Source organism: Cavia porcellus, unplaced genomic scaffold (genome assembly GCF_034190915.1).
Source record: "Cavia porcellus strain 051 isolate PalLab524CR breed Dunkin Hartley unplaced genomic scaffold, mCavPor4.1 scaffold_15, whole genome shotgun sequence".
NCBI classification, from domain to species: domain Eukaryota; kingdom Metazoa; phylum Chordata; class Mammalia; order Rodentia; family Caviidae; genus Cavia; species Cavia porcellus.
The window spans coordinates 59,025,485-59,047,541 of NW_026947498.1; the positions used below are offsets into that span (position 1 = coordinate 59,025,485).

The window sequence follows — 22,057 nt, forward strand, 5'->3', positions numbered from 1 at the left end:
AATGAAAGGAAAGATCTCTTAAAAATAACAAGCAACCAGGAAGTAACAATACAAAGGCTAGAAGACAAGAGGATCTATAACCTAAGAATAAAAAACATGAATGAAGAAGCAGGAGTAAACACAAATGAATTACAAAGGTTATTCACATAAATAATTAAGGCAAACTTCCCAAGAATAGGAAAAGGAAAGGATATCCAGATAAATGAGGCATACAGAACTACAGCGAGTTACAACCAAAACAGATCTACACCGAGACATATAATAATCCAGATCCCAGAAATTTGTCACAAGAACAAAATATTAAAAGTGGTCAGAGAAAAGAAACAGACCACCTATCAAGGAAAACCCATCAAAACACAACAGACTTCTCAACACAAACTATCAAATCAAGAAGGGCTTGGAGCAAAGTATCCCAAACCCTGAAAGAAAATAACCTCCAACCCAGACTGACATATTCTGCAAACCTGCCTCTCAAAATTAATGGAGAAACAAGATGTTTCCATGACAAAGGGGAACTGTGGGAGTTTGTGACCACCAATCCAACTCTACAAAAAAATACTGAAGGACATTCTAGAGAGAGAGAAAAAAAAATACCAGGATTCCAGTGACACAGAGGCCTCAATGAGTGGGACAGACAGTGGAATGAAGGAGAAAAGTAGACAATCAACAGCAGAAAAATAGCATAGCAGAGATGAGGTAGAGAAGGTTGGCTATAATCTTTAACATAGATGGCCTTGATACACTAACAAAAAGAAATAGGCAGAGTAGATCAGGAGATAAGGTCCATCGAGATGCTCTGAATAGGAAATATACTCAACCTGAAAGAGGGTTAATGAACCAAAAGTCAGAGAGGAGAAAACAATGCTCTATGTGACAGGGAACCAGAAAGAAATAGGGACAGCTCATCCAGCAGCTGCAGATAGGTTGAAAAGTCATGACACTTTTGTGCAGCTATATAGAAGGAAAACCTTGAGGCTTTAGTAGGTACAGGAATACAGCTCAAGGTCAAGCTCAAACATAAAAAGGTTCAGTGCCACTTAGATAGCTGTTTGCCCTCCTCATCTAAAAACTAAAGGAGTTAGTGGCACCCAAAATATACAAAGCACCTTGAGAAAGGAAAAGGGAAGGAATTGTCTAACAAAAGAAGGCAAAGGACAGTGTTAATAGCGTATCAGGATTTAAAAGTCACATTAGTCTTATCGCTCTGTTCAGTTTGATTTTATTCTGTTCCAATCTGTCTACTCGTACTAGATTTGAGAGCACAGACCGCTATCCCAAAAATAGCAAGATATACTATGGTAACCACCCTTAATTTCCTATTAACTTACACTGAAGCCCTGTATTATTTACACTATCTTACTATGCTTGATCTTATTAGAATCTGGTTTGTTAGATAGCTGCTTTGTTTTGACTGATTTTATTTGAATTTGGTATGCTTGATAGTATCAAGTCTAAGAGAAGAGACAACTACTCTGAAGATGACAAGACGCAATAGGATACCCATTCCAGTTTGATTATTAACTGCTTTTGAAGTCCCACAATGTCTCCAATGTTGTGTTTTTATTAATATTGCTATGTAGTGCTATGTTCAAGAATATTATGCCTAATGATATAGATAATTCTATTGAAAATAGCAAGAGACATCATTGTAACTACTGTAGATCACTTAGTATTGTAGTTTTATATGTCTTTTTCATTTTGTGTTTTTCTAGGAATTTGTTTTGTTGTCTTGTTTAGATCTATTTTTCTCTATAATACAGAAATGATAGGTATATATGTAGAGATTCGCGTATGTGTAGAACTTCTAAATAGTTTATGAGAATAGATTATATAATGCAAGATAAAATGAACAGATACTCTCAAGAAGAAAAGACACTAAGATACCTAGTGCTAACTCTGTAGCATTATGATATAAAATCTAGCAATACTATTATTCTCTGTTCAGAGTGATATTAGTCTGTTTTCTTTTGTTTAATTTCAACATACATAAAGATATGGACAGCTATTTCAAACAGAACGAGAGACATTATGACAGCCATTGTTGACTCCCTTATTGTCTGGTCTTGAAGACCCAAAATGCCTTCATCATCCTGTTCTGATCAGTTTAGTACTGTATTGTTCAGTATGCAGTCACTGCATGTGAAGATATGGACAACTATTTGGAAGAAAACAAGAGACAATAGGATAGACATTGAAGATCTCCAGTGGTCTTGCTTTGAAATCTGTGTTTCTTAAATTATTTTTTATAATCTGTTTTGTTATGTTTAATTTTACTCTCTTTAAAATTAAAAAAGAAAAATAAACCCAATGGGGAAAACCTAATGGGGAAAAGCCCACAGCCCTTTGTCCAGCACACAGGACAGGTGGGTGGCTCTCTCTTAGATTCCCTTGGGATAGGGGACACCATGTACTGCCTGCTGCTTTCTGTAGCAGACATTCCACTTTCTGGCATCCCCAAATTCCTGATGTCTCCACTGCCATTTTGGCTTCACTCACAGCTTCATATACTGCCTCTCAGAGGCACACTGCCTAGCTTCCCAGGAACTTCTTCTGAAATCTGAGTGGAAGCCTCTCTGTGCATCCCCACAAAACCAGCACCATGGAGATAATGCCAGTGTCTATCACTAGACTGAGCAGTAGCTGGGTCTCCTTGGACCATCACTGCAGAGTGTCTAAATGACTAAGTATTGTGAACAAATCAAGGGAAATCAATTCTCCTGGTACCTGTTCTCAAGCAGGAGGTCCAAGAGCTCTTTTCTCAAATGAAAGCTTTACAATTTTGCACTCTTTGGCCTGTGAAGGGTGGGGTCTTGCTGATCACTGAGATGCCCTCAAAATGACTTCTTATTATCTTGATGGCTTTTTTATACTCTTTTTAATAAGCCAAACTCTTCGGCCCAACTTTATACATGCTTCCTTTCTGACCACCAGCAACATTTTTCCAATTATTTAGCTCTGCTTTTTTGCTCCTGATTCTCATTGCAAGTATGACTCAAAGCAGCCAGCAGTACCTATACCACAGCCAAAACATTGAAGTGCCTTGAAATCTTGAAATTTCTTCTGCCATATATATTAATCTGCTGCCCTTAATGCCAGTATCCTACAAGGTCTATGAATATGGCTAAACTGTAGGCAAATTTTCTGCCAGTCTAACACATATGATCTTTCTGCCAATGAAGTCCTTTTTCCCCACTGAAACCTCCTGAACTTGTATTTTTTTTTTTGAGACAGGTTTTCGACATGTAGTCCAGACTGACCTTGAACTTCCAGCAATCCTCCTGCCTCAGCCTCCTTAAATGCTAGGATTATAGATGTACACCACCACACCCAGCTACTGAGCCTACATTTTTATTATCATTCTGGAGTTTTCTAAGCTCTGATCTGAATCTCTCATCAAGCTCAGTGTACAGCATTCTAGGTCTTTTCCAGTCAGCAATCCCAAATTTTCCAAACCCCACCCACAAACCAGTTCCAAGGACTTTGAATCACATGTTCAGGAATAATCAAGTCAAATTTCTGCTATCAATTTAGATCTTGCCCACTTTCCTTTACTGGGACAAGAGTTGTCTACAATTTAAAGGAGTAGAGCATTATTTTGGATCACAATTTTTACAAGGCTCAGTCCATAGCTCCAAACCAGGAAACATAATAGCAGGGTGTGGCATAGGAAAGCTGCTCACATTCTGTCAGTCAAGAAGTAGAGAATAAAAAGAGTATCCAGGGAGAGAAAAATACCCTTCCAGATCACACACCCAGTGACCCACCTCAAACCAGTCCCCACTTCCTAACAAGTCAGCATAGCACCCCATAATCCAACTACACTTCAAAAGCAGCTCCTCTGAAAATGTGATGCTTTGGGGAGACATTCTAAATCTAAACTCTAACAGTTAGTATAAAGGAAATAAACATTATCTCATGCCTACAAGCACAGCAAAAACTAAAATGATAATAAATTCTGGCAAGAAACTGGAGCAATTAAAGTATATAGTTTATTAATGGGAATATAACTACCCTGGAAAACTTCTGGCAATATTTTTTAAAAATTAAACATATGCAGACCATGTAATCTGTCTAGCCCAATAATAAGAATTTAGAGAAATGAAAATACATATCCATATACACCATGTGCATGAATGTTCACAGTGGCCTTATTCACAGATATTTACTCCCAATAACCAAAAACTGGAAGGAATTTTCAAACAGGTAGTTAAATTATCCACACAACAGAATGCTACTCAGCAACAAAAAGGAGAACATGGCAACACTGACAAATCTCAAAATCATTCTCAGTGAAAAAAGACAATACAAAAGAACACACACAGTACTATACAAAATACTAAACTAATAATAAATATATGATGATAACAAAAATCAAACTAGTGATTGCCTGCCCAGGATAACAAAGGCAGGAATGGACTGCAGAGATATATGACAAACACTCTGGAAATAATGAAAATACTGTGTATCTTGTTTGTGCTGATAATTCACAAGTATTAACTGTCAAAGCTTATCAAATCATACATTTTTATGTTGCACACAGTTGTCTGTAAATTATTGCTCAACAAAATTGAAAGAAAATAATAATTAAAAGTAATACTAAAACATCATTTTAACACATTAGAAGATACATGCATATAAATAAACACAAAACAAAATAATAAACAAAGCCCTGGAACTGCCAGGCATTGTGATGCCTTCCTGTAACCCCTGCTATTTAGGAAGGAGATATGAAACTGTAAGATCAGCCCAGAAAACTTAGTGATACTCTGCAAAAATAAAATTAAATCTGTAGTTGTAGCTCAGTGCTCCCTGGATTTTATCACTAACACTCTCAGTACTACAGAAAGAAAAGGGGAGAGAGAGAGAGAGAGAGAGAGAGAGAGAGAGAGAGAGAGAGAGAGAGAGAGAGAGAGAGAGAGAGAGAGAGAGAGAGAAGGGGAAAAAAGGGAGAAACGAAAAAGAGGGAGTGCCAAACCAAAAAAATTCCATGGCACTGAAAATAATGATTAAAAAAAAAAAACAAATGCTTTCCATCTAAGTCAAAATTGTCAACAGAAACAAAAATTTTGTAATATTACTACTGGTGAAATCTCTTAGTAAGTATGAGCACCAGAAGTTTCCTTTCCCAGATCATCACTGTCATGTGCCTGCGTTGGCACAAACACCCACACAGTAGGCACTGCATAGTCATGACTGTGCAAACCAAGAGTCCACGAAGGGCTTCCTCCAGAGAGGGAAACAGCACATGACTTTCTTGCAATGTCAGAGAGTTTTACCTACTGTAAAATGCTGAACTTTTCAATACTGTATCAGAAATAAAACTGTAAGTCAAGCTCCCTCTTCCCACCCCTGCCAAAGTGACATGTTTCCTGGACTTTGTGGTACACTATCATGGACTTCTAGTAGTGTCCATATGATACTATGAAAGCCTTGGCATTAAAGGCAGAAATATAATTAATTCATTTGGACAACAAAATGTTACTTTCCTACCATCTACTCTGTAAGAAACAAACAAAACAACAACAACAACAACAACAAACCCTAGAGATATATGTTTCTAAACTTTCACTATTACCAATAACAACCTCTGATTCAGCAACTGTTATTATCCAAAATCAGGCATGGAATATGCCATACATAAATAATTAAGGCTGTTGTTAGTATTTAATTACTGCTAATGTACAGGATGGACAATTTTAAAAAGTTAAGATGTCTTGCCATTTCATACATTTGTAGGTCATCTGGAAGAATACAAACATTTCAATTAGTGTTCTTATAAATGAATTTCAAATTAATTTGGGTTTTAAAACCTTCAGACTGGGACCAAAGTGTAGACTAAAAAATGAGGTTATGATTTTATAAGATAGTTACAAAAGAGAATAATATATAATAATTTCATTTTTATACTTATATTCACATATATTCACAAGAATTGAGAACCTTTACTGAGTTAAGTAGAATTTACTGTTATTACTTATTATTTTTAACAACTTGTTATTTAACAAATTTACTACTTCTAAAAGACAGAAGACAGAATAGATACTGAAAATTGTAAAAATACCCTGACATTTCACATAAGAATCAAAATAAAATTATTTCACTCTTCATTAGTGGTTCAAACTTCAAAACTGTTTATTTTCAAATTTCAATAACTCTTCAAAGCTTTTTAAAACAAATATAGAACTGAGTGATTATGAATTAACTATAATTAAGCATTAGGACATTTACAAAAGCCAGAAAATGTGAGGGATGAATTTTTATTTCTTCCCTGGTTTTTTCCATACTGAGTACTCATAGTTAAACTAATTTTTACATGTCCCAGCTTTCCCCTCTGCAAAACATGGACCATTATTTTTCTTTACCTAACAAGTAAGGAATAAGTAGAATATCAAAGCACATTGTACAGTAAGCTATTAAGTCTATTGTAATCAATAATACATTTCTCCGGAAGACTCAGGTTTTCATTTAAAATGAATGAAAATTTGCAACTAAGATCTTAGTCATACAAATATTAGAAACTCAAATGATATTGCCAAAATATCTTTATTTAGCTATACTGAATACATGACATTTTCTAACCCCCAGTATGGTAATATCAATAAAGTACAGAAACATTTTACTATGAATCACATAGCCCAAAAAGAGCTTAAATAGGGCTGGGGATTTAGTTCAGGGGCGTAAGTGCCTGCCTGGCAAGCATGAGGTTGTGAGTTTGATCCCCAGTACCAAAAAAGAAAAAAGAAAAAAAGAGAGCTTAAAAGTCAATCTAATATTTTAGTTAGAGAATGCCTTTACCACATTTTACAAACTACATATTATAATTGTAGTTACAAAAGTGATATTTCACAAGGCATTTTGGAGTTATGAATTAGTTCAAGAAATTATGGAATTAAATTGCCTTTTTAAAGAAACCCTGAAGATAAGACTGTTATCCAAATGGGTTAATTACAGTGTTGTCTTTAATGCAATGGTTTTTATAGTTTCATCAGGGGTTAATGGAAATCCATGTCGCCATGCCAAGAAGATCCAGGGAACATACAACTTTTCAGGAAGGGAAGCTGACTTAAAATTTTGCATTTGTGAAAAGCAGCATCACCCTGTAAATATAATTAAAAACAAGACAGACTTTTCCCCAGATGCTGTTATTCTTAACTAGAAAGCAGGAATGATGGAAATAAGAAATCTATGTGCTCTTTTGCTCTATTAAAGCTACCTGAATATTTATATATTAAATGTAAGATAGATTATAAATATAAAAGAGATTACTAAAAATGTCATTGTATGATTAATTTTTAACCAGCATTTTTCATCGAGATGGCCCTTGAGTGGCCACTTGTCAGGTATAGTGAAGTTTTGGGGCTGATGGAGAAAGCCTGAAACTTTATTAATATTCATCTAATCAATTATAATACATAACAAGACACATCACTCACTAAGGAACTTTTCATCCTAATGGGCACAACAAACATTGGCTAGTAAAACAATTGTACAATTATGTGACCTTGAAATTGCGAATACAGAAAATGCACCCGGAGCTAACTGATCTCAATGCTAAGATCTGTGGTAGGAAACCAGCCCAATAGCTCCCAAGTGTAGCAAGCATCTTCTACCCGATACTCATGCCTTTCTCTAATCCTGTCCTGTGCATGAGCTGGACCTACTAACTCATTTCTAGCAAATAGTATGCAGGAGAAGTGATGGGTTATCACTGCTGCAATTAGTTATGACATTGCCATGGCTCCTGTACCCATATTCTCTCTCTCTCTCTCTCATCTTGGAACACTGCAAGATAATGAATATTGCTTTGAGGTTAGCCTGTTTTATAGTATTAGGCAACTAATACAGCATACAATGCATGAAAATAAAAAGTGGAGAAATGAACATTTCAAAGAAAAACAATATATACAAGGGACTATAGAAAATACTAGCATCTGGAAAAAATGGTGATTATTTTTCAGCTTTGGTATTATACTGGTCTCAGATTTCAGAGTTTTTTTTTCAGAGACAAATGTATCTTTCTGTGAAAAGATAAGAGAAAGTAAAAGCAAATGTCTTCCATTTTAGCAAAATAAATTACAGTGTGGTTTTCAAGTTAAAACTTTCTCTGTATATTTCTCAGCTTAGTATTTCATTGCCGTGAATCCCCACTTAAAGAAAAGACAGAAATTGAAATAACAAATATGAAATTTCTGATTTTAAGTCATGCTTGTTATTCTGCACCAAAACTTCTCCAATGAGGTAGAAAATCCTGTTTTGTGTTTAAGATCTTAAGATAAAAATGTTTATACTATTGAACTGCAATTATACATATTTAAATATGAACAAACCTCAAATATAGTCATGGATAAGTGAAAGAAGTTATAAAAGGATATACACAATATGACTTCTTTTATGTAAAACACCAAAAAAAAAAAAAAACAAAGAAATTTTACTGTTCAAGGATGCATACATGCATGACTATATATATTTTCCCTCAAAGGAAATGAATATCCCAAAAGATAATTCTATCTTCAGAGCACAGATTTGGAAATACAAATTTGGAGGAGCTGGCAATACCCTGTTTCTTACTTTACATAGGTATTTACTGTATAACTTTAAATTTTGTTTATATCATATATACATTACATGCAATAATATAAAAGAAAATTTAAAGAAATACAAGAAGTACAAATTAGTACTTTTTAATTTTTAACATCATTTGAACAATTGTGGCCCATTTGATGTTCTTATACTTTATTAAACTGGTTTTCATTTTTAAAGATAACCATTTATTTTTTTCTTAGTACCTGTTTGCAGTGCACCGTGATTATATTCATTGTGAACCTGTGAATGCACATGACACATCTTAATTCTTTTTGGCTACTGTTCCCTTCCTCTTCCCTCTTTCTCCACTCCCACCAGTTCTTCTTCCCCTCCCCACTGGCAAAAGTTCTATTTCCATTTTGTCTTCAACTCTCTTTTTAAATTTCTTTCCTTTTCTCTTCTTTCTCTCTCCTTCCCCTCCATCTTTATTTTCCCTTCCCATTTGGAAAAGATCTTTCTACTCCCTAATACCTTTTTCTTTGCTCCTTATTTATATTTTGGATTTCTTATGTAAGAGAAAAAAATGTGATATTTAAATTTGTATGTCTTACGTATTTCACTAAAGTTATGGTCTAAAAGTGCATTCAGCTACCTAAAAATGCCGCAAGTTTATCCTTCCTTACAGCACATTAGTGCTCAATTGTAAACAAATACCACATTTTCTTTATCCATTCACCTGTTGATGGACATATGAGCTATTTCCAAGATTTGACTATTATAAATTGTGCTGCTATAAACATGCATGACCCAACTAAAAGTGTCTGCAAACCAGCACTGGGCTGTGGACTACAAATTGCTGTCTCTGATATAGAAATTTGAGAAAAGTTCAAGCCTAAAGTCTTGAAAATATAACTAGGAACCTGTTGGTAGTAGTATAGTTATTGAAAACAATGAATAAGAATAGAAAGTTAGTGCAAGGCAATGAAACTAACAAAAGAGGAGACACCACTACAGGATAAATCAAGACCAAATTAAGTGAAGAAAAATGTTAAAATAAGAATTAAAGATGCCATATGATTGCTATCCGGATGTCACCAATGACCTTTAACATAGGTAAAAGAGCAGTTTCTATACATTAGAAATGAAAACCAAGCAGAGATAATCAAGTCAATAGATGTAGACTTAGTGTCTCAAGAATTCTGACCTCAACAGAAGGGAAAAAATGAGACAGTGGTTTTATCTGATCATGTCAAACTTGCAAGAGAGAAATAGAATAATACCTGGAGCCATGAGAACTGAGAAGATACTTTGCTGAGGGCACTGCATATTTAGGGAAAGGCAGAAGGAGAGGATGACAGTGTAAGAATGGAGAGCCAGGCACAGTGCCACAGGCTGCCTCAGCACCCTGCCAGGCTGAGGCAAGAAGATCACAAGTTTGAGCCCAGCCTGGGCAACTTAGTGCCTGGTAAGATCTCAAAGTAAAAATTGTTTTAAAAAGAATTGGATATGTGCTCAATGCAAAGGGCTTGGGTTCAATTCCCAATACCACAAGAAAGAAAGAGGAGGGAGGGACAGAAAACATGAGACAAGCAACAAAGTGCTTTTGAAAAGACCTGCTTCCAGTAAAGATGGTGGTTAGATAACAGCAGGCTACAGAGGCTCCCTGAGATAGTCAACTTAGATTTCAAAATAACACAGGGAGTCCTGAACAGAGGGAGACGAATATTCTCAATCCGAAAGAAACTAAGATGGGAAAAACCAATCAAACATACAGTCCTGGTGCTACTCTTGGGAACAGCTAAAGGCCTGTGTCCCCGCTGGAGCACCTGTATTCGCACAGCCACGACTTACAGAGCTGCCTAAAATTCTACCACTTCAAACCACTGGAAACACACTGAGTTGGGGGTTAGTGAGCCGAATGGAGAGCTCAGCTGGCAGGGAACCTACATCGACCTGCGATGAGTGACAGTAATAAAACCATTCCACAGAAAAAGGGGCTCCAACAGAGGACATTCTGGGACCGAGGAGACCGGCAAGAATAAGGGCAGCAGTGACTTCAGTCAGTTGCTCCCTTCTCAAACAGGATTGGTGGGGAGCACTTGGCCTGGGTCACATCCCTTCCTGAGATCCGATAGGTTATCCCAAACCAATTCCCTATGTTACACGGTATACACTAAGCAGTGAAGGCCTCAGCAGGTTGACTGATCCAAAGGGGAGGGGCCAGCATATGCTGCCCCTGTTTGCACCTCAACAGCATCCTGCAGTGAGCAGGACATCTAGCCAGCATGCTTCAGAAGAAGAATCATAACCAACAAAGAAAGAAACTGGGGCCTTCTATATACACCTGCATGGAAGAAAAAAAAAAATAAAAGGAAGCAACAAGAAAAGTCCCCAGCCCCCAACCCTGAGAACATTGATCCAGTAAAGGTAAATACAAAAGAGATTGAGGACAGCAAACATATAATATCAGGCACAGCACCAGTGGACATAAAGAGATATATTCGGGACCTCATAGATGAGTTCAAAAGTGAAATATTTAACCAAGTAAAGCAAGATATAAATAGATTAATAAAAGAAATGCTAAGCATCTCTCAAGAAGACACAGATGGAAGAATGGAGGAACACAACAAAAGGGGAGAATTGTTTGATGAAGAATATAAATAAAAACATAAAGCACATGAAGCAGGTTCAAAGAGATTATCAGGAAAATAAAAACTCCATTGAAAGCTGGCAAAACTGCTTGAAAGAAACTAAGGATAGATTATCCAAACTGGAGGACAGATTTGCAATGTGGGATCATGAAAGAATACAAAGGCTAGAAGATGACAAGAGGATCTACAACTTAACAATAAGGAATGTGAATGAAGAAGCAGTAGTACAAACAAAGAAACCACAAAGGCTATTCATAGAAATAATTAAGGAAAACTTCCCAAACATAGGAAAAGGAAATGATATTCAGATGTATGAAGCATACAGAACTCCAGCCACCTACAACCAAAACAGATCTACACCCAGGCATATAATAATCAAGATCCCAGAAATCCAATATAAAAACAGAATATTAAAAGCTGCCAGAGAAAAGAAACAGATTACTTACCAGGGAAAGCCCATCAGAATTACGGCAGATTCTCCACACAAACCATCAAATCAAGACGAGCCTGGAGTGAAGTATTCCAAGCCCTGAAAGAAAATAATCTCCAGCCCATATTGATGTACCCTGAAAAACTATCTCTTGGAATTAATGGAGAAACAAGATGCTTCCAAGACAAAGAGGAACTGGGGGAATTTGCGGCCACCAATCCAACTCTACAGAGAATACTGCAGGACATTCTAAAGAGAGATAAAAGCACCAGGATTCCAGGAACAGTGGCAGAGAAGCCTCAATGAATGGAGCAGAAAGCAAAATGAAGAAGACAAACAGAAAACTAATGACAGAAAAAGAGCACAACAGAAATGAGGCAGAGAAGATTGGCTATAATCTCTAATATAGATGGCCTTGGCCTTGACACACTGAATTAAAAAAAGAGAGAGAATCACAGGCAGAGTAGATCGGGAGGTAGAGTTCACCGAGATGCTCTAAATAAGTAATATAATTAACCTGAAAAAGGGTTTATAGACCAGAAATAAAATATGAGAAAACAATGCTCTATGTGACAGGGAACCAGACAGTAATAGGAGCAACCAGACTAGTAATATTGGATAGGTGGGAAAGACAGGCTTTAATAGGTTAAGGAATACAACTAGAGATCAAGTCCAGGAGGGAGAAGGTTTGGAACCATTTAGGTAAATAGCAGGTTGCTCCCCACGCCCAATTTAAAACTGAGGGTTTTGGTGAGACCCAAAAATGCACAGTATTCACTGAGGAAGTGAAAGGGGAGGAATAGTCCTAAAAAAGACAGCAGAAGATATTAATAATAGTGTATCCGGAATTAAAACCCATATTACTTGCACCACTCTGCTTAGATAGAACTTATTCTGTCCCAGTTTGTCTACAAGCACTAGATCTGAGGGCACAGACAACCATTCTAAAAATGTCAGAATATAGCACAGCAATCATCTTTAATTTCCTATTAACTTAATCTGGAGCCCTGTATAACTTATATGGTTATATCATGACTGATCTTAGTTAAATCTGGTTTGTTTGATTGCTGTTTGTTATTGACAGATTTTATTAAAAACTGTTATAATTGATAGTATCGAGTCTGAGAGTATAGACAACTATACTGAAGAGGACAAGATTCACTACGATACACATTCTGGTTTGATTACTACCTGTTTTTGCAGTTTACCACTATCTACAAAGTTGTGTTTCTATCAATGCAGTTATATATTGATATATTTAATTATACTATATCTGATGATATAGCCAATTCTGTTGAAGATAACAAGAGATAACACAGTAACCATGGTAGAACTCCTAGTACAGCGGTTTTACATGTCTTTTTCATTGTATGTATCTATAGGAATATGTTCTGTTCTGTTCTACTTTGTTTTGTTTCCCCCTCTAATATAGAAAGGATAAAAATACATGTTAAGACTCATGCATGTGTAGAGCCTATGAACAGTTTATGAGAACTGATCTTATGGCACATGATGAAATGAACAAATACTTTGAAGGAAGAAAGACACTACAGTACCCAGTGCTGATCCCAGAGTGTCATGATGTGAAATCCAGCAATACTATTATTCTTTGTCCAGCGTGATTTTAGTCTGCTCTGGTTTGTTTAATCTCAATATAAATGAAGATATGGATAACTACATATATGTTTGAGTGTATAGGCTAAATAACCATATTACTTTTTGTTGGATAGTTGAATAGAACTATTTGCAATCACACTGTTTGAATTCCCACTTGTATGTTCCACTTTTGTATCTTGAACAATTATTTGTAAGAGGACAATATGTAAACATCAACTAGTGATTTATGACTGTTTATTTTTTCTTTGAAAGTCTGTATTTTATCTACCCATTTTCTGTTTTGTTTAGTCTTTCTTTAAATAAAAAAGACTGACATTTCTTCTCGAAGAAAGGAACAGAACAAAGGTAAGTAATTATAGACACGACATTTTGAAGACATTCAGGTTAATAAGCTGAATGCCAAGTTGATAACACAAATGTCATGTAGCTGGGCAGAACTCTGGATATGACAGGTGATTTGCCTGGCCTGGCACTCAGAAGCCTTCCCATCATGCATGTTGAAGAGTCCACAGTGGATGATGGGTAAATCAGGATGACCCACACCTGCTGAGTAGGAGGGACAGCAGGGTAGTTTGGGTGATACATAAACCAAGAAAGTCCTGAGATAGTGCTTTTAATCCCAGCTCCCACCAAAATCACCTACAGAGATTCATGAAAACTCAAATGCCTGAAAAAACCTGATTAAGTAGGCTTGAGATAGTACTCCAATATCTTTACAGTCTACAATATCTTTATAGACTACAGGAGATGCTTTCTGGCAGCTACCTCAAATTTCTAGTTTAGAACAATCGTTAGAGAACTTTTGGAAGGGAATCAGTTAAGAATAACATGATTTTTTTTCAAGAATAAAAATAATGACATTCTATTATTTGAAGTCTAACGATATTCACCACTTGAAGATTCATTTCAAAAAGTTGTTGCTACCACAAAAATGGATCACATTACCACACATTTTCATAGTACATAATGAACAAAACTTTGAAAAAGTAGCATTTCATGGTAAAGTAAGAAAATGTCAAGAAAAGAGAAAAGAAATTGCTAAATACTTTAAAACTACATAAGCACACACAGATTGGAGAAAGATGTATACGGTGTCACTGAATTTTCTCAGATAATACCCTTGAAACACACCCGAGTTCCCCCAGTGTTGACAGAAAAAAAAAAAACCATAAATGCTGCTTCCCCCTTCTAGCTGTGATCTTTTCCCCTTTCTTTGCTCCCTAACTTCTAGAATGAGTGGTCTGTGCCCACAGCCTCAACTTCCTTCCCACGGTCTGCCCCAGCAATACCAGCAACCTGGCTGTTCCCACACCTTCTACCCAAACTACAGTTTCAAAGGTCACTAGTTCTTTATAGACAAACTTCTGGCCTCTATGCAGTGTTTGTGCTCTTGGGTTGCTCAGTAGATTTTGATACTGTGAAGACTGTCTGAATTAAAATGCAGTTGCTTGTATTAAAGGCCTAATTTCTAAAAATAGAGGAGCTGCAAATGTAGCTCAGTGGTTAGAGCATTTCCCTAACATGTGAGCAGCCCTGGGTTCTATTCCCAGCACTACAAAAAATAAAAATTGAAAAATAGAACAAAATAAATAAAGCTGGGAAATTGTGAAGGAGAGGAATCCCATGTTTGTATTTAATAACAAAACTATTATAAATGAGCATGTCACAATCATAACTTTGTGTGAAGATCATTGTAATCTTATACAGAAAATACTTTTATAAGAATATCTGCTCAACAACTGTCCGTTTAATCTTGGAATGATCCCACCTTTATTACCAATCTATTACAAGGATTATTACTTCAAACTATCTGCTGTAATCTTCATCATTTTTGCCTTTAAAAAGTTCCCATAGATTCAACATCTTTGAATATACACATAGTTCACTATGACATAGGCATTCCCATTGCAAATCAACTCCAACATACACTAATTCTTTAGAGAATCTTTGTTATATAAATTAACAACATAATTGATCACTTTTTCTTTATAAAATACCTTCATTAGCCTCTTCTGTGACACCTACATGTTTCCCTCTATCTCCTTCCCTACCTGGGCTGCCCACTCCTGTCATCTCTGCAAGCTACCTTCTTCCTATGGCACCTTAGCATGAGTACCTTTCCAAAGTGACACCTGATCTTTCTCTTTGCATGTTCTCTGATCATTCTCCCTTACTCCCAGAACTTAACTAGACCTCTACACAACTGACCTCGTTTTCACCACTCTGGTCATAGCTTCATGCAGGTTGTTTGTCCCCTGGAACGCTCCTCCCACAACTGTTCATGCCTACATCTTACCATCCATCTTCATCTGAAATACCCCTTCCTCACAGAGAAGGCCTTCCCTGATCTTCAGACCACATCAGACCCACCAATGAGCGTTTCGGTTTTTCTTATACACTTTATTTAAATTATTTGCAACAATTATTTAGTCCCTATCTTCCCTACCCCAGCCTGAACTCCATGACAGAGGGATCTACATCTATCCTGATCCAGTGTCCCTAGCATGAAACACAGTGACTGTTACTTATAGTTTCACAGAACAACCTGCTCACACTTCAGCTGAAACTTATCTTTCCCTCTACAAGAGTTTCAAGCCTTTAGCTACTATTCTTTTCCTTCTTCAATGCTTGCTGTTGTTTCAAGTACATCTAATCTAAAACTCACAGATTTCCCACATGAACTTGCCATGTCTCTTTTGCTTTCCTTAGTGAGGCTGTGGAGGATTTCAAATTTAGCTTGTCCACTAAATAGGGGAGTGATTTCCTTAGCTATTCCTTGAACATGTTTGGGCTTTATTTGCCCATATATAATGTGAAAAAATTTAATTTCAAAGTTTCTAAAGACTTTCCTGTCTGAAAATCTTATACTTTTTAATAGTATCATATATCTTCATTTCACAAATGAGGAAATTTCTATCTAGGAGTGAACAGCTTCTGAAAGATGAAAATAATCACATGTAGACCATGGCATTGAAAACCAACAATAAAGAGAAACACTGGAAGCAGCCAAAAACACAGCAAACTATATGCATGGAAACAGTGATTATGAGTGATGAAGTGACTTCTCATCAGAGATGGTAAAGCAAGATTCAAGTACTGAAAGAAAAAGTCCACTCAAAATTACACACACACACACACACATACACACACACACACACAGAGAGAGAGAGAGAGAGAGAGAGAGAGAGAGAGAGAGATACTCCAACAATTCAAGCTAAATATTTTTTCACATGAAAGAAAACTAATAGAACACCTCACCAGCAAACTAACACTACAAGAAATGATTCAAGCTAAAGGGAAATGATACCAGACAGAAACTTCTATAAATTTAAGAAGAAAGGGACAATGTTGGAAATGTCAATGATAGTAGATATAGCATATGCCACCCAGGATCTCTATCAAGGAATGAGTCTTTGTATTGATTACCAGGAGCACAACAGTGTTTGGTTTCTGGTGTCTTTGCTTCTGTTACTTTGCCCAAGGTCACATCCTTCTGGGACAGCTCACCTCCATCACTGAGCAAGATGGATATAAAGAGGACAAGCCATTCTGATCAATGCAAGGGCATTCTAGCTCTGGTTCTCATCGTAGGAGGAGGTGAGGTGACTAATTGAGACTGCGGATGGACTGCTTCCTCTGCCAATGCGTCATACACAAAACTGTATCTCAGAGTCTGAGTCTAAGAGAACCTGATAGCATCAGTAATTGAAGTACCATAGATATATAAAGAAAATCATTTCTTCAGAAATGCAAAAACTTCATGCTTCAATACTAGGCTTTTCTAGTATGCTTTCCTTAAACACAAACAATATTTTGTTCTTAGAACAGAATGTAAATTTTCAGAAATCCAAGACATAAGCTATAACTGGGAAAACTTTGAAACTGCTTAGTTTTCATGACTGAACAATGTCATTTCTTTCTAGGGAAAAAATGCAATGATTGTAAATGTGAGTACAATATTAATTTGTAATAATTCTTATTGCTATTACTTTAAAAGTAATTCTGGGGGTGATGGTGCATGCCTGTAATTCCAGCACTTGAGAGGCTGAGACAAGAGGATCCCTGTGAGTTCAAGGCCAGCCTTAGCTACAGAGTGAGTTCCAGGTCAGCCTGAACTGCATAGCGAGACCCTGTCTCAAAAAATAAATAAAATAAAAGTAATAGTTTTTTATTTTCTTCTTAGGAGCCATTAGTATCACATAGTCCTAAACTATTTAAAAATCACAGATCTGCTCTGAAGATCTGTAGTCAGGAATTAACAAACACCGGTAATACCAAGAAAGAAAAAAGAAGCAAAAATACAGTGCTGGTTACAATATTTTAATCAATGCATAGAGTTTGTCTACAGTGAACATTTCATTTCTTCCCGTGTTTTCATTGCCATGCTGGACCTACTGCCCTCCCTGAGTCTAATATCTCAACTCATTCTTCAATTTTACAAGTTTCTTTCCTCTTTTTTTAAAGTGAAGCATAAAATTTATAGCTCATATTGCCTCCATTCCCATTTTTCCTTATATTTATGCTTTCTGTTACAGAAAATTATGGCTCCTAGATCTCAAATTCAAGCATTTTTAGTACTTATTATTTTTAGCAATACACATTCACCTCATGAGATTATCTACTCCATAAGTGGTTCATAAACCCTGGATTTTGCTATATTTACAAGTACCTGTAGGAATTCCCCTCCTTTATCTACTCATTCCCTAAACTGAATTAAACATAACTCAATAAAGTCCCTTTTCAGCCACTAATGTGACATCATGGAACTTTCTAAAATAGGAATTGGGGTAGAAATTCTTGACTCCTGCTTCAAAATACATCTTTTACTAAGTACCACCACTACTCAAAGGGATAATGCTACCGCACTGTTCTCTGAAAAGTTTGCCATACATTATTTTCTGGTTCACAAAGCAAAAAATGGCTCTTCACTATCTACCTCATAATAACCAGCTTCCTCTGTTTAGTGGTCAAGGACCCTTGAAATTCAGCCTTATTTCTCACTATTATGTAACATAATTTCTGTTGCACCAAGCTACACTTCCTTCTTTCCTTAACCACCTTGCTTTTGTTCATGTTACATATTTCCTCCTCTCAATTTGTTCCTCTGCTTTCCCCCATTCATTCAGGCCTGTCATTCAAGGCCCAATTTAAGAACTTTCTCCTCCAAGAAGACTTCAACAAAGCCAACTTAGCATAAATTCACCTTTCTTCAGATTTTTCCTGAGTTCATACCAATTGATATTGATTTTAAATATTCCCAGTGTTTTCATCTTGGCTTTGTGATTTAGGCTTGCCTGATTTAGATTGCTAAAAACTTTTAGACACTATTTTCCACACACCTTCTGTACACATTCAGTGCTCTTTAAAAGGACTTTTATTAATTGCTGAAGCACAGATGCTTAGAGAAAAACGCATCTATAAACCATTATTATATATAAATGTACCCTATCATAAACTAGGAAAAGAAAATGGGACTGACATCAGTGAAAATAAATCCCTTCTTTTTCAACCTTTCTTTTAACCTCCTTTGCTATCTCTTACAAATCTGCTGAAACTACCAACCTGATCCTGATGTTTATCTCTTCAGTTACTTCCTGCCCTCTAGTGGAAGATAATGACAAATAAGTAAAATTTAAACCAAAGAAGAACAAAATAGAGTTCCTTCACAGCAACTCAGATTGGTAAAATCAGTAACTTTTATAAAAGGTGAAATGCTTATAATTGGGACAGCAAACAGTTTGAACACAAGCAAAGAACTCTGGGAGACTACAGGCAGAAAAACAGGAGGAGATAGCACAGAGTATAAGGTTTTGAAAAGGGGACCACATACAAGGTTAGGCACTTGCCTCTAAGGTAGATAGATGATTTCTGTTTAGTTTCCCCTATAGCATTGTCTCACTAAATATTGTCTACTAACTACCATATGGTGTGAAGCTGTAAGCAAACAAGTAAAACATAAAGTAAATCAATAAATAAAAATCCTATTGTTAGCTGGGTGTGGTAGTACACACCTATAATCTCAGCTCTCAAGAGGCTGAGGCAGGAAGATCACTATGAGTTCCAGGCCAGTTTGGGTTATCCGGTGAGTTCAAAGTTAATCTGAACTACATAGAGAGATTCAGTCTCTAAAGAAGTCCTATTCCTTACATTGAGGTTATTATCTGTCTTGCCCCTTGTGAATATATCTTGTATGTATTTGGTAGTATTGCTAGCAAAGCAGTATTAGTAAGAAGTATATAAAACGACTGCCCCAAGTGGTTCTTTTCTTTACTCTAAATCATTCCTTGATGAATTTATCACACCAAATCGCTGTTCATACAGTAATTTTTTTTCCTATCGTAAACCTAAACTATTTGATAACTTTATTGATACAGAGTACTTAGGAGATTTGATGTATGTAGTATATTCTAGTTGTGTTCAGAAATAGTTTTTAAATTTAAGTCTTTTAAAATTTGAACTATTTATTTTGATCTTGTTATATTTTTCCCACCAGTAATAGTTCAATTTGACATGAACAGTCTTTGCCTAAGTCTTGCATAGGTTTCTACAAGAGTTTTCTACAAGATCCCAGCTGTCAAAGTATTTAGATCACTTTTTTCAAGTAATAGTCCACCACGCTTATAACTATTGGTTTAACTTTCTCCAGGGGTATAATTATTATAGGTGCTCTTTAGTCAAAAGCATAAAGTTAAATATTGGTGAAAATTGCCCACTCAAATGTTTTGTGATACCCACATATAACTAAGTGTGATTCTGCCACTCAGTTGTTATACTCCACCTGGACAAAACCATTTGAGAAGCTTTGGTTTCTATCTTTGTAAAATGGAGAGCTGTCTCCATGTCTACTTCTCTGGTTTGCTGTAAGCATCAAAGAAAAAGTGTGTGGAAATTCTCAACAGAAAGATACATTCACAGAGCATAGTTATTTTATATGTGCTCACCAGTAAGATTAACATGTGATTTTTTTTCTTTTTGCTGAAAAATAGACAAAAATAATTGTGAAGTCATTCAGATGAGGGAAAATACCTTTTTCATCTTTAAATTATCAAATTTTTAAAATAAAAATTAACTACAGTGCGCCCTTGAAGCTGCCTCAGTTCTAGAAGTGAAACCTGAAAACTCCCTCCCACATCAACTCCCACCAATCTTCTATCATGAAACCAGGACACCCCCACAGTACCCCTAAATTCTCTTCAACTCCTACAGAAATCTAGTTGTGGAAGAGTGTGTACTTTGATTCAGAAAGTGTCTGCAACAGCCCACATATCTTCCAAATAAAATACAGACATGTATCAGACATGCCCGCATAAGTGTATGCATATTGTATTTTAAAAGCACCTAGTCATAGAAAGTAATGGAAAGAGATACTTTCCTAATTTATTCTATTGACTTCATGGACCTGACTAAGGTAAGGGAGGGTAACGTGGAGTATGGTAAGACAGGGTAGAGTATGATAGGATAGGATAATTGTTTAAATTTATTTTTTTAAAGGAAAAAGAAGATAAAGAGAACTCAGGTGAGTTTGATTGCAAACTATTTCATGTTTAACTTATCCTGCCTTATCCAAAAAATAGGAAGGGGGAGAAAGAAGTGACCAGCAAATTATAGAGATGGATATATCATAGAAAGCTACAAAATAAAATTAGTAAGACAAAGCAAAAAGTAAGAATGATAAAGCCAAAAAAAACTTGGGAGTAACCCACAATGTTCACAACTGCAATTGGCTCACATTGTATCATTTTAAAAAGCAAAGAAAGCTGATAAAAAGCTAAGACCAAGTCTCTCGCCAGTCCTTCTCCCAGAGAAAATTCAGACTCACCCACCAAGAAGAAGACAGCGATCAGGAGCAGCCCTAGATCAGAAGTTCTCGGGGGGCAAAGCATTTCTGTTGTCTTGTTTTCCGTCCTCCAGTAAGTGTTTTTCCTCCGCACAAGTAGAGCTGTGAGCATGGCAAGGCTTTCTCCAAGTGACTTCTTGGCGCTGGATTTTCTTAGCTCATGAGCAGCCGGGCACTCTTTTTCTCCTACTCTTTTCCTCCAGCTTAACGTGTTTTAGTCTGATTAGTAATTTGGAAAAGAAGAAACTCGTCTCTGGAGCTTGACACAGCAATATATTTCCTGTATGATGCACTGAAGCAAAGAGGGAGGAAGCAGGTTTGATTGAGTTATCTTTCAACTCATTGGTTCTTCTCTGACTTCTGCTGCTCACAGATAAACCTTACAATAAGGCGTTGAACGTGCCCAAGATAAATGCTTTTGTTAAAACTTGCATTAAAAAGCGAAACGGAGTTCTTATTTGGAACCCATGCCTGTAGATTTCCTAATCGTGATAACATTTAGGTTGAAGAAGTACACAGCCTTATAGTTTTCAAGTGTGGAATGAAACATTTCCACCTCAAACTTTTTGGATGAAAGTGATGAGTAGAATAGGAGTCCACACAAACTCTGCAAGCATTGTAAGTGTGTTAATTTTCCCACTACTCTAAGAACCACAAATTTAATAACACAAACTGAGTGTCCTTACTGTCTGTAAACCAGAAGTCTGAAATGGATTTTATGGAGCTAGAATCAAGGAATGAGCAAGGCTGCACTTTCTCCCAGAAATTCATTGAGAGAATCTCTTTCTTGCCTTTCTAGAACCTGAGGAATGTGCATTCTTTGGCTTCTGGACACATTGTTCTGCCCTTTACTGCTCTTCTTCTCTGGTTGTGACCCTCCTGTCTCCTGTTTATTAGGACCATTTGTGATCATATTGGGCCCACTGATACAATCCACCTAAAGATTCTTAATCTAATCACACCTGCAAAGTCCATTTTACCATGTAAATTAACACACTT

At 36.3% G+C, this 22,057-nt stretch overlaps 1 protein-coding gene across 8 annotated transcripts in view; it reads right to left on the reverse strand.

Moving 5' to 3' along the window:
- The window catches only part of LOC100735277 (cell surface glycoprotein CD200 receptor 1-like), a 42,841-nt gene extending 21,444 nt beyond the window's left edge, over positions 1–21,397 (reverse strand). For 2 of the 8 annotated variants that reach the window (XM_063224962.1, XM_063224961.1), the window contains exon 1: positions 21,045–21,182. Coding sequence is in view for 6 of the 8 variants with exons in the window: in XM_063224960.1 (XP_063081030.1) it covers positions 21,041–21,170 (130 nt within the window). In the remaining 2 variants the exon portion in view is untranslated. Of the gene's footprint in view, positions 1–21,040 lie in introns of all 8 variants that reach the window. The other 6 variants (XM_063224960.1, XM_063224959.1, XM_013151845.3 and 3 more) reach the window with 6 other exon arrangements.
- Positions 21,398–22,057: the final 660 nt, after the last annotated feature.